Source organism: Xenopus laevis, chromosome 2L (genome assembly GCF_017654675.1).
Source record: "Xenopus laevis strain J_2021 chromosome 2L, Xenopus_laevis_v10.1, whole genome shotgun sequence".
In the NCBI taxonomy this organism is placed as follows: Eukaryota; Metazoa; Chordata; class Amphibia; order Anura; family Pipidae; genus Xenopus; species Xenopus laevis.
This window is the reverse complement of record NC_054373.1, coordinates 147,960,301-147,974,560: the sequence shown is the minus strand read 5'-3', so window position 1 is coordinate 147,974,560 and position 14,260 is coordinate 147,960,301. Positions and strand designations below refer to the sequence as shown.

At 40.0% G+C, this 14,260-nt stretch overlaps 1 protein-coding gene across 3 annotated transcripts in view; it reads left to right on the top strand.

The window, feature by feature from the left end:
* Positions 1-8,555, top strand: part of dctn2.L (dynactin subunit 2 L homeolog) — a 35,678-nt gene extending 27,123 nt beyond the window's left edge. For 2 of the 3 annotated variants that reach the window (XM_018245196.2, XM_041581038.1), the window contains 7 exons: positions 497-562; positions 3,084-3,122; positions 4,077-4,154; positions 4,988-5,059; positions 6,027-6,129; positions 6,455-6,546; positions 7,841-8,553. In XM_018245196.2, coding sequence (XP_018100685.1) covers positions 497-562; positions 3,084-3,122; positions 4,077-4,154; positions 4,988-5,059; positions 6,027-6,129; positions 6,455-6,546; positions 7,841-7,927 — 537 coding nt within the window. In that variant the 3' untranslated portion in view covers positions 7,928-8,553. 3 annotated transcript variants of the gene reach the window in all.
* Positions 8,556-14,260: the final 5,705 nt, after the last annotated feature.

Here is a 14,260-nt window from a genome sequence, read left to right as displayed (position 1 = left end):
AAATCTGACATGGGGCTAGACATATTGTCAATTTCCCAGCTGCCCCAAGTCATGTAAAAAAAATCTGTTTGCTCTTTTGAGAAATGGATTTCAGTGCAGAATTCTGCTGGAGTAGCACTATTAACTGATACGTTTTGAAAAAAAACATGTTTTCCGATGACAGGATCCCTTTAAATGAGAGAAAGAGAGAAAGCAATGTGGGAAAACATCAATCCAGTAAAATAAGAAGGAATAAAGTGTGTGTGTAAAAGACCAGAACAATGGGATCCCCCTAATGTAGGTACCACGTAGGCCATTGCCCATACGGACAGTCATGTCTATCTATTCACAGCAGTACATGACCCTCCCGTTGCTACTAGTTGGGCACCACTGAACTGGTTCTGGTAATGTGACCCATCGGTATCATCTGCCCCTGTGTAGTATGTGTATTGTGGATAATTGCCTGGTGTGTACATATTTGCCTGCTGTGCACATTCACTGGGCTCCTGCTTTTCAGATGGCTGAGCTAGAGATGCGCTTGGGGGAGCTCGAGGTTGCAGTGCGTTGCGATCAGGACACTCAGGTGAGAGAAAACTGTCACATTCAGTTGTACATTAATCCTGTTACTAAACACACACCAGGGAGGTTTATTTCCATTATCTACTGTGGTTTTCTTTGACTGTTTCTCCTCCTCATAATTGTACATGGCTATGTATTAATCCAATCCACCCCCACACACACACACACACACACAGCACAGCCCCAGGCTGGGAAATAAATGTGAAAATAGAACAGAGCGACTCAGTCTATTTTTCTCTCCTGCATTTCAATTCAATTAGCTTGTCTTCTCACTTCTTTTCGGTAAAACAGAATGTTATTGCATCGTTGTGAAATACATGGCAGATCCCCTGCCACTGGAAATGTAATTCCTTTTTTTGCTATTATTCATCTTCAACAATTTATCTGTGTGAAATAAAATACCATCTTTAATTCTATTGTCATGTCTCTACATGAAATGGAATGCTCCGTCAAGGAAATGAGTTTCAGCTCTTCACCCACTGGCTCTACACTCTGTACATTGTTGTCCGCTCTGCTTTCAGCACCTCATCCCTCTCTGTTCTTCACCCCTCCTTAAAACAGAGTGTCAGCTCTTCTCCAAATGTATTGCCAGTGTAATATTTCCTGTTCCTCAGATGGCCCCAAACTCCACATTACACTTACAGATGTAGTAAATCTGGAGCAACTGAACTTGCAGAGTAATCATTGAAGACTTTTCAATACTCATCCGAGCAGTTTCTTCAGTTCAACTGACTGTACAGGAAATCCTCGGCATATAAACTCTTCCAATAATCCAATCACAATGGCGCACTAGGGCCCCCTACTCTCTTTAGGGATTTTAGTATCTTCAATGATTACTCAGCAAGTCCAGTTGCTATAGATTTACTTCTACTAGATATAGCATGACCTGCATGGATGAAAACCTTCATAGACATTCAATATATATGTTATGCTTGAAGATTTCATTATCAATCATGGACAACTTCATACGAATCAAAAATTTCAAAAAAGTGTGATAACACAAAAAAATCGAACTTTTGTGCACAGATCCTCCCGGAACTTTATCTCTGTATCATTTTGAATTGTATACTATCCACAGGGACAGTTTTTTCCTCCAGTAACACTAGACTACTGTATTTTTGTTGGTCTATGAGAAATACCATAACTCTTGAGAACTAGTGGAAGGCAGCCAGGGTCAAATTATTCCTGAATTTACTTCTGTGCAGTTGAGGCACTGCTTTATGGCACAATACTCTACACTGATAAATACTCCACCCTCATTTCAGTTACCTGCATAAGAATCAACTTTTAGGGTGGTGGCACACAGGGAGATTACAAAAAAGAAAAACTTACACTCGCACACCCTGGCCGTCCAAAATCAAACGAATTCCTGGTGCTCGATGATAGAGGAATTGGGCAACCTCAAAAATCAAGCATGAGAAAGGGGTCACACCCCGAAATGTTGCATCCGCAATAAACGAGCAAGGTTAAACCTGCTAGTATTACCCATGTTGTGCCGGTGTGTTCTGTGTCTACACAGGGAGATTAGTCACCAAGCAACAAATCTTCTCTACTGCGGGCGTCTAATCTTCCTCCTGCTGGCAAGAATATGAATCTCTGGCAGGATGGCATACGCATCGCTTCGGTTTTCCGAAGTCGTCTGAAGTTTCCTTGTGAGGCAACTTTGGGTGACTTCGGAAAGCGACGCAATATGTACTGTATGCCATCCCGCCAGTTATTCATATTCTTGCCGGTGGGAAGGCATTTTGGGGACGTTAGACGCTCACAGTAGAGAATATTTGTCGATTGGCGACTAATCTCCCCCTGTGCCACCACCCTTAGAAAAACATCTCCCTTATTGGCAATCTTTATGCCAACCTATTCTCCTCAGCGCCAACCTATTCTCCTCAGGCTGCCACCTGCCTGGTATTTTACCGGCCTGATCCCAATGTTATTATTAGGGGAAATGCATAAAAATATAGGAAGGCCAGTATTTTTTTTCAAGAAAAGGTGGGAACCCTAACCAAGGCCCATGAGAAAATTCACCCAGCTAAAGATGAAGGCACACAAAAAGCTTTGCAATTCCTGATGATGCCACCAAGCGAGGATATCTCCCTATGTATGACCAGCTTTACCTTCTCCCCTTACTTCCCCCCTTTTTTTTCTTACAAAACAAAACCTTTTAAAAAATATTTATATATTTTACTCTTAATATCAAACTGCAAACGCTACTAAGCATTTAATGGGGACCTAAGCCCCCCCCCCCCGCCTGGTGGCTCAGGGAGACGTTGCCATGTGACATTTACTACTTTTCCTTCCCTGTGATCAGCCATGTTGTTCTGCTCCCAAAGGTGCATTTTATGTTTATTCCTACCAATGGGCATTGTCACTCTGACAAATGTATTGAAACTCTTATTAGATTGCAGTGGAAGTTCCAGTGGCCAACTCTCCACAAAATTCTTTGAACCCTCGTCCAATCATTTTAGAGAAGTTTGTGTATAATTGTCACTGGCCAATATTAAATATTATATCCTTCTATTTTACAGAATCCTCTCACTGTGGGACTACAAGGATCTTGTTTGATGGTGAGTAATTCCAGCCTGAAAGGAACAGTAACCTCAAAAAATGACTGTTTTAAAGTAATGAAAATATCATGTAGTGTTGTCCTGCACTGGTAAAACTGATCTGTTTGCTTCAGAAACACTACTATAGTTCATATAAACAAGTTACTAAAAGCCCTTTATAAAGCTATCTAATGTATCAGCCTGTGCAATTCATTCATCCTGAGCCTTTGGATCCCTATTATGAGCCTAGCTAGATGGGGAACTGGTCAGCCAGTCTAATGAATTGGGTCCTGTCCATTTAGATTCCAAAGTAGAGCAGATCCTTCTGGGATCCTCAGAGGGGCACAACATGCTCTAGGGGTCTGGATACACCTTGATTCCCCTTGTTATTAAAGGAAAACTATACCCCAAAATTGAATTCTTAATCAACAGTTTATATCAAATTAAGTGACGTATTAAAGAATCTTATCAAACTGGAATATGTATTTAAGTAAATATTGTCCTTTTACATTGAACCACCATTTCGTGATGGTCTGTGTGCTGCCTGCCTCAGAGATCACCTGACCAGAAATACTGCAACTCTAACTGTAACAAGAAGAAGTGTTGAAGCAAAAGACACAACTGTCTGTTAATTGGCTCATGTGACCTAACATGTATAATTTGCTTGGTATGTTTGTGTGCACCATGAATCATACTATCCCAGGGGACGGCCATTATTTTTTAAAATTGCAATTTTCTATTTATGATTATCCAATGGCACATAATGCTTAAGTATATTATTATAAAAATGGTTTATTTTCATGAAGCAGGGTTTTACATATGAGCTGTTTAATGCAATATATTTTTATAGAGACCTACATTGTTCAGGGGGTAATGTTTTCCTTTAAGAGGAACCCTGACCAAATGCCAAAAGTTCTATGTGATTTCCTGCTTTACCTTATAGTTCTCTATACATCTACAACTCCTCTTTTCTAGGACACAGTTGAAATTCTTCAGGCTAAAGTCAATTTGTTGGATGTAGCATCTCTGGACCAAGTGGAGGCCAGACTACAGGTGTGTATGTGGCATTTCAGTGGAGAAATGATTCAGAAATAAAAGAAGAAATAATAGGAAAAGCAGAGATGGGGGGGGGAACAGAACATTCCCTGGGTTTGCTCTCTCTGTATGTCTGAACAAGATGGAGCTGTGTGAGCTACTCTAGTGCCAACAATACTGTTAAAGGGATACTGTCATGGGAAAAAAGTTTTTTCCCAAAATGAATCAGTTAATAGTGCTGCTCCAGCAGAATTCTGCACTGAAATCCATTTCTCAAAAGAGCAAACAGATTTTTTTTATATTCAATTTTGAAATCTGACATGGGGCTAGACATTTTGTCAATTTCCCAGCTGCCCCAAGTCATGTGACTTGTGCTCTGATAAACTTCAATCACTCTTTACTGCTGTACTGCAAGTTGGAGTGATATCAGCCCCTCCCTTTCCCCCCCCAGCAGCCAAATAAAAGAACAATGGGAAGGTAACCAGATAGCAGCTCCCTAACACAAGATAACAGCTGCCTGGTAGATCTAAGAACAACACTCAATAGTAAAAACCCATGTCTCACTGAGACACATTCAGTTACATTGAGAAGGAAAAAACAGCAGCCTGCCAGAAAGCATTTCTCTCCTAAAGTGCAGGCACAAGTCACATGACTGTGTGTCCATGTAATCCAAACAAGCTACAATATCTTTTTGACCAATCTCACCTATTGTTCTCATGTAAGAAACCCTACAGACACAAAACGGCTATTGTTCAGTTTAAATCTATAATTTGGAAAAGCCATTGGTTGTTGAACTCCTTCCCTTTGCAGTGTGTGAGTTTATCATATCAATGCCCCTGTTATGCTTTCAGAGTGTCTTGGGGAAAATGAATGAAATTGCGAAGCACAAAGCAGCCATTGAGGATGCAGACACTGAAAGCAAGGTAAGAAGGCTTTTTATTGGAAATCCATATTTTCTAAAGGTAACTGGTTGATACTGTTGAATATCACTCCTTTCAAATAAACCCTACATTGTCAGGCAACCGAAAACTATTATATGGCAATTCTCAGCTTGAAAGTACAAAAAAATACATTTAAACGGGTTGTTCACCTTTAACTGAACTTTTAGTATTATGTAGAGACTGATATTCTGAGACAATTTGCAATTAGATTTTATTTTTGTGTGTGTTTTTTAGCTTTTTTTTTTTGGTCATCAGCTCTCCAGATGCAATTTCAATTGGGTCCAAGTTACCCTAGCAACCATGCATTGATTTGAACAAGAGACTGGAACATGAATAGGAAAGAGCCGTAATAAAAAGTAGCAATAAATATCAGTTGGCAGCCTTACAGAGCATTCTTTAGAAGGGATCAGTGACCCCCGTTTGAAATCTGGAAAGTCAGAAGAAGAATGCAAATAGGGATGCACCGAATCCACTATTTTGGATTTGGCGAACCTCGATTCCTTTGCAAAAGATTCGGCCGAATACCGAACCAAATCCTAATTTGCATATGCAAATTAGGGTTGGGAAGGGGAACATTTTTTTACTTCCTTGTTTTGTGACAAAAAGTCAAGAGATTTTCCTTCCTGCCCCTAATTTGCATATGCAAATGCAAATTAGGATTTGGATCAGTCATGCAGAAGGATTCGGTCAGGCAGAAGGATTCAGTCGAATCCTGCTGAAAAAGGCAGAATCCTGAACCGAATCCTGGATTCGGTGCATCCCTAGCAAATAATAATTAAAAATTAAGAAAAAGTTAACCTGCTTAGAAATAGCCAATCAATATTATGCTAACTTAAAGGTGATCCACCCCTTTAAATCTGTTTCTGTGATTCCTCTGGTTGCCTGAAAGTGATACTTCCCGACAGCCCTGAATCCAAGGTAATCGGCCGGTGTCCATCTTGTATTCCAGGTGCACCAACTGTATGAAACGGTGCAGAAGTGGGACTCTATGTCTGGCACCCTGCCGCAGGTTGTCCAGAGGCTGCTGACGTTGAAGCAGCTTCATGAGCAAGGTACTTGCCAACATTCTCCATCGTATTTAGTATTTTTTTTTTTTTTTTTTGAAAATGTTTTTATTGTTTTCCACGTTAAACAAGCAGGAATTTCAACAAAACGTATTTAGTATTAGTGAATGTGTGTATTTGGTTCCAGTCCTGTGCAAGTGCATAACTGCAACAACCAGTTTAATGGATTAAATGCTTCTACATTGTGTGAAGCAGTGCTTTGGAGGCCTTGTATGGATTATAACACACGACCAATGTACAAATCGTGTGACTGCCCTTTTGAGCATCTATAGGCATCAACTTTATTTCATCCGCTGAACTTTTCTCATTGCAGCCATGCAGTTCGGCCAGCTTCTCACCCACTTGGACACTACACAGCAGATGATTGCAAATTCTTTGAAGGACAATACGAATGCATTAGCCATGGTATGTGCTTGTTTTTAAGCAACACTCTCCCCCCCCCGCCCAAAAAAAAGTGTATGAATGAATGTATACGTTTCACATTTTACAGCAGTCCTCAGTCAGTTAGAAGCAAAAGCAGATTTACTAAGAAGGCATACTTACCCTTTAATTTTCCCCATATATCTAAGCAGAGCTATTCCTGAACTTGGCACAGGCAGCAGTTCCAGGTGTTTTCTCACATAGGCAACAAAAACCAGGAATCATGGCAGCACCCGTACCTTTTCAAATCATTGGAGAGCGATTGCCTCAAAAGACTGAATCCTTCATTGCATGTCTAATACGTTTCTTTTTGCCTTGGTGAATACATCTACATTTGCCAGAAATCTGTGTCGGTGTAGGTAGCGCACCTGTACTGAGTTCAATTCTGTAGGCAAAGGTCATTTTGGCCATCAGCATGACCTATAGGTAACTTCTAATGTACATTCATATTTTAAAAAGTCGTTTTTTAGTGTCAGTATTGCTTTAAGATCCTTGATTAAATTTGATTAATACATAATAGTATTTATATATAGATTCAGTGTTACATTGCTTAGGCTGTGCATTGGTACAACCCTATGCCTCACACGCCTGTACTTATATATACACACATTAAAGGGATACTGTCATGGGATAAAAAAAATTTTTCAAAATGAATCAGTTAATAGAGCTGCTCCAGCAGAATTCTGCACTGAAATCCATTTCTCAAAAGAGCAAACAGATTTTTTATATTCAATTTTGAAATCTGACATGGGGCTAGACATATTGTCAATTTCCCAGCTGCCCCAAGTCATGTGACTTGTGCTCTGATAAACTTCAATCACTCTTTACTGCTGTACTGCAAGTTGGAGTGATATCCCCCCTCCCTTCTCCCCCAGCAGCCAAACAAAAGAACAATGGGAAGGTAACCAGATAGCAGCTCCCTAACACAAGATAACAGCTGCCTGGTAGAACCTAAGAACAACACTCAATAGTAAAAACCCATGTCCCACTGAGACACATTCAGTTACATTGAGAAGGAAAAACAGCAGCCTGCCAGAAAGCATTTCTCTCCTAAAGTGCAGGCACAAGTCACATGACCAGGGGCAGCTGGGAAATTGACAAAATGTCTAGCCCCATGTCAGATTTCAAAATTGAATATAAAAAAATCTGTTTGCTCTTTTGAGAAATGGATTTCAGTGCAGAATTCTGCTGGAGTAGCACTATTAACTGATGCGTTTGGAAAAAAAACATGTTTTCCCATGACAGGATCCCTTTAAATATGTATTTTGCTCTTTTGCAGGTCCAGAAAGCCATGAAGGAGAACCTGGCTACCGTGGAAGACAATTTTTCCAATATCGATGGTAGAATAAAGAAACTAAGTAAATGAGTTGCACTTCTTCACTACAAACCTCATTCCCTAATGTATCAAGGAAACAAGAGTTTCTGCAGACTCTGCACTAAGAAATCTATTCGCTCCCCTACAAAGAGAGGTTTTACCATTGTACAGACGTCTTGTTCCTCTCTCCCCTCCCCCGGTGTTTCCTGAGAATGCTGAGAGGCTTCTCCTGTACCTGCCCATGCACGGAGACTCACTGGGGCTCAGTTATAAACACTGGGCAAATTTGCACCTGGGCAGTAACCCATGGCAACCAATCCATGACTGTCTGTTTATAAATGAGCCCAACTGTCCCTTAATATCAGGCGCTGCTTCTCATCTGATCTGTTAGGGAACAACGTGTATTTATCAAGGTTTGCTTGCCGGTACATGGCCTGCGCCAACTGGAGTGTCTGAGAAGAACATCCACAGACCTTTTATTTATGTGTGAATATTGTTCTTGTCACCTTCCTTTTGCTGTGGCCATGCATTACGTATACAGCCATGTCCAGCAGAGAGAAGCTAAATGCCACCTTCATTGGCAATGCCTTACTCTAACTGCCACCCTGTCATCACTCTCCTTAATTTAGCCTTTATAGCCTCTTACTGCTTCTTATATAAAACTGATCTTTCAAAAACATCTGTGTGCCCTTCTCTCGTTTTGTGTTGCTTTTTTATGTCAAAGACAGAGCCATTTTGGGCCCCCAGTATTGTGATGGACCGTACCAAAGCATTAAAGGCACTCTGAGTGTTTAGTTTGCAGCGACCTAAGGTTGAACCATGGATCATAATTTGGGGTATCTACATGCCACATAGGAATCATCATCATCATTTATTTATATAGCGCTGTCAAGATACGCAGTGCTTTGTGTATCTTGCATATGTCTTATCTCCTTTGACATTCATATTTAGGAAGGTTTGGCAAAGTGCACATTTTTCACATTTTGCTTAAACCACTACATTTAGGAAAGAAAACTAGTTTTTTTGCTAATTTTGTGGATAAAGACATGTTGCCTCTACTTTAAAAGAATATAGCTCAGTGGGCTTGGAGACACACAGACAATAGGACTCATTTACTAAAGGGGTGCATTTTTATTAACCCATGATGCAACATTCTTTAAAGGAGAACTAAACCCTAACAATGAATAGGACTAAAAATGCCAGATTTTATACACTGAACTTATTGCACCAGCCTAAAGTTTCAGCTTGTCAATAGCAGCAATGATCCAGGACTTCAAACTTGTCACAGGGGGGGTCACCATCTTGGAAAGTGTCTGTGACACTCACATGCTCAGTGGGCTCTGAGCAGCTGTTGAGAAGCTAAGCTTGGTTGGTCTGTAATACAAGCTGATGCTACAGGACTGATTATTAAATTCTAATGCTAATTGCACTGGTTTCTGTGCTGCCATGTAGCAATTATCTATTAATTACTAATCAGCCTTATAGTGTGACATTTCTTTTCTATGTGTACTGTGAGTGGGTCCCTAAGCTCAGAGTTCTAAAAGCGGTTTGGGCTGGGCGACAGGTTTATAGTATGGGTACAGTCACTATACAGATCCCCGGTGGCAACGGTTAAGGTGAACTCTCTTCCTCTCAGGTACCTTTCAGCTACAGAGAGGAACCAGGCAGGGGTGCCCACTGTACCCTCTCCTCTTTGCTTTGGCGATAAAGCCACCGGCCATTCAGATACGCAAAGGTGCAGACATTAGAGGCCTTGAACTGGGAAAGCTAGAGGAAAAGGTATCACTATATGCAGACAATATGCTGGTATATTTAGCAGACCCAGAGGAGTCCTTGCAGAAACTGCTTCAGGTGGTTGACAAATATGGTGGATATTCAGGTCTAAAGATTAATTGGGGGAAATCCATCATTCTCCCTGTAGATTACATTATCCCCCTGCCTTTGCAGGCCCCCTCCAACTGCAATGGGTCCGCTCCTTGAAATATCTGGGCATTGAAATCCGGAAATATCTCAGCAAATACATAGCAGACAATTTAGACCCAGTGGTACAAGACTATCAAAGGAAAACAACAGTTTGAATGAGTTTGCCATTATCTCTAGTGGGGAGAATCAAACCTGATAAAAATGATACACCTGCCTAAATTCTTATATAAGTTGCATAACTTGTTTATACAGAGCTCATTTCTATGAACACCAGCTCTCGATTACAGACAAGTGGCACAAGTAACATTTATGTACAAATGTATTTCAGAGAAACGCTCATTCCACGTTCTGCCGCCTGTAATTCTTGTGATAGAAACTGTCTGGTCTATCTAATATAAGTAATTGTAAAACAACTGGACTGAGTAATCAATGAAGACGTTTCACTACTCATCCGAGCAGCTTCTTCAGTTCAACTGACTGGTGTGGGAAGTTCTCGTCATATAAACTCTTCCACTAATCCAATCACAATGGCACATTGTAACTCTTCAAAGAGGTGTAGATTCTGTGTAGTTACTGTGATAGGATTATTCAATGTGTCATGCAACTCCTAGATACTGGTGTTACTTGTGAGAGTTGCATGAATGGATGTGTGAAGTGTTCTGAATCCACCGGGGTACAGATATTAGAGCAGCATTGTATGTAGCAGACAGGTGGTGTCGAAGGCTCTGTATCAGTTGTCACACTTTCTAGTTTTGAGTTCTAATGACGCCCAGTTTGTGTTCCAGTGGATGATGGGAATCGAACAACAGATATTGATCCATATGAGTTGGTTTCCTGTATACTTCTGTTTTCAAGTTACCCCCCCCTCTCTCTTGATTTTCTGTCTAACTCCTGTTACAAGCCATGATGTGTTGTTTCCATTAAAGGAGAACTAAACCCTAAAAATGAATAGGGCTATAAATGACAAGTTTTATATGCAGAACGTATTGCACCAGCCAAAAGTTTCAAATTGTCAAAAGCAGCAATGATCCAGGACTTCAAACCTGTCACAGGGGGTCACCATCTTGGAAAGTGTCTGTGACACTCACTTGCTCAGTGGGCTCTGAGCAGCTGTTGAGAAGCTAAGCTTAGGGGTCGTCACTAATTATCCAGCAGAAAATGAGGTTGGTCTGTAATATAAGCTGATGCTACAGGGCTGATTATTAAATTCTGATGCTAATTGTACTGGTTTCTGTGCTGCCATGTAGTACTTATCCCTATTAATTACTAATCAGCCTTATACTGTGACATTTATATTATATGGGGCATATTAATCAAGGGTCGAATTTCAAATTGAAAAAAAAACCTTCCAAATTCTAATTCAAAAAGACCAAACAAAATTAAGTTGAAGTTTTTTTTGGTCGAATAGGTCTGTTTTCGATCTAATAGGTCTGTATTTGGTGGAATTCGAATCGAATTAGATTCAAAGTTTTTCCCCAAAAAAAAAAAATCCAAATGACTCCAAATAGGTTCTAGGAGGTCCCCCATAGGCTACAACAGCAATTCGGCAGGTTTTAGATGGAGAATGGTCGAAGTCAAATTTTTAACGACAGTACATGATAAATTTCAAATTCAAATCGAATTTGGACTATTACCTAAACAAAGTACACAAAAAATAGCTCGAATTTTTTTCATTCGAAAATTCACCTCGACCTTTGATAGATCTGCCCCTATGTATACTGTATATTGTGAGTTGGTCCCTAAGTTCAGTAAGTGACAGCAGCACAGAGCATGTGCAGTGAATCACCAGAAAAGAAGATGGGGAGCTACTGGGGCATCTTCAGCGACCCAAATCTTTACTTATAAAGGGATGTGGTTGCCTTGGGCTGGTACAGAAGAACACCACATAATGTTCAACATTTCTAGCAACTTCTTTAGTTTTAACTTTCCTTGTCCTTTAATATGAATGATATGCAGCAGCAGAGAGAGATATGGGGTAGTAGTGTATCCTTGACTCTAACCCACCCGGCTCCCAACTCACCCCCCTCTGACATCACCAGTAGGGGGGTGGGGCATATGTGAATATATAAATAGGAGGAATCCGAATGTACTATATATATATATGTACTATATATATATGTACTATATATATATATATATATATATATATATGTACATGTACTATATATATATATATATATATATATATATATATATATATATATAATAATAATAGTGTTGCACTGACCTGAACCCACCCTTTGGGTCGGCGCTTGGGGCGTTCATCTACTGGCTGAGATTGTGTGCCAATGCTTTGTATCAAAAAAATAAACGTTAATAGGGGTTTACTGCTCCTTTAATCCCGATTATGGATATTTGGGTTCATTTTCACCCTCTTGTTTCTATGCCACCAAAGGTGCATTTCCAGGTCCCCGTATAGAAGAACAACAAACACACTCACACAGCGCTCAGTTGAAACATTGTTACCACACTTTTCATTTTAATACTTGATACAAAATAAAACAACCCCTCGGTAATCAGAAAACATAAAATCTAAAAAGGCTTCAAAATATTTTCATCTGTTAAATTAAAGGTCAACTTCCATATAAAAAAGCTAAAATTCACAATTGTAAAAGTCTTTGTTTTTCCATTTTTTTTTTTTGCTGATTTTTTACAAAAAAATATTAAAAACTTAAAAGGGGAAAATATTTTACATGAAAAAGGCAGAAATTGATACAAATATTTGTGATGTCTTTTTTTCCTCTCTCTTTGCCATAATCATTTACAAGACACGAGATATTATTATTATGATACAGTATTTACACAGACACAAATAAGAGGTTATACAATTGCATATTTGAGTGTATACGTTAGCCCTGTCCCTGCAGAAGACGATTGAAATGCGTTGTACAGAAGTGCATTGCAACCAATCAGGGACCTGCGTGTCGCTCGCTGCTTTCCTATTGGCAGGCCTGACAAGCTACTTGTAGTGTGCAGTAAGTGGGAATCAGCGCTAGAAAGGGATATATATATATATATATACATATACACGAGATCAGGCGTCTGTAGGCAGATATATGCTAGGACCATATAGATGACTGGGGAGAGATACACACAGGTGAGGATAGAGCAACACTATGCTGGGCTCAGAGTAGAGATGTGGCTACTGCACTTTTGTATAAGGCTTATAGCAGTTTATAGCCGGCCACACATTTATGGGCAGATTTAGCAAAGGTCGAATTTGTGTGAATTTAAGAAAAAACTCGTATTCCTCGACCCAAAAACTCGAATCCGACTAGACTCTAATCTAGTTTTTTTCTGCGAAAAAAGCTAAAATATCAGGAAGGCTATTTACATCTTCAAATGGTTGTAGTGGGCGAATAGTCGAATTCGAGTTCTTCTCAGGGTCCAGGTATGATAAATCTCGAATTCAACTTTGGATTACTCCCAAAATCGAATTTGTGAGTTCAAAATCCAACTCCAATTTGCAATTTGACCCTTAATAAATCTGCCCCTTAAAGGGATACTGTCATGGGAAAACATGTTTTTTTCAAAACGCATCAGTTAATAGTGCTGCTCCTGCAGAATTCTGCACTGAATCCATTTCTCAAAAGAGCAAACAGATTTTTCTATAGACAAGGGGCTAGACATATTGTCAGTTTCCCAGATGCCCCTAGTCATGTGACTTGTGCCTGCACTTAAGGATGGAACTACTTTCTGGCAGGCTGTTATTTCTCCTACTTAATGTAACTGAATGTGTCTCAGTGAGACATGGGTTTTTACTATTGAGTGTTGTTGTTAGATCTACCAGGGAGCTGTTATCTTGTGTTAGGGAGCTGCTATCTGGTTACCTTCCCATTGTTCTTTTGTTTGGCTGCTGGGGGGGGAGAAAGGGAGGGGGGGATATCACTCCAACTTGCAGTACAGCAGTAAAGAGTGATTGAAGTTTATCAGAGCACAAGTCACATGACTGGGGGCAGCTGGGAAACTGACAATATGTCTAGCCCATGTCAGATTTCAAAATTAAATTTAAAAAACGTTTGCTCTTTTGAAAAATGGATTTCTTTCTGCTGGAGCAGCACTATTAATTGATGCGTTTTGAAAAAACAAAAAAACAAAACAAAAAAAAACGTTTTCCCATGACTGTATCCCTTTAATGTTTGGCTCATTTGACGAGGGCCTATGACCGAATTATAATGGCTGCCAATACCAACTGTCAGGGAGACGACTGCATCAACAAGCCAATGCGGTTATCACCCAATGGGAAAATCAAAGCTGCACAATGGATTATCCGGTGGATTCTTGAGCAGATATCGGTTGGACCGGTCCCATACGTGGGCCAATGAATTGCAGACTTGGTCTGGAAGGACCGAGTCAGCAGCTTTTATTATTAAGATGACAGCGTTTAATAGTTCAGATGACAAAGCTTTAAAGGAAAACAAGAAGTAGTCACCCTTTAATATACATGTCCTTAAATATATT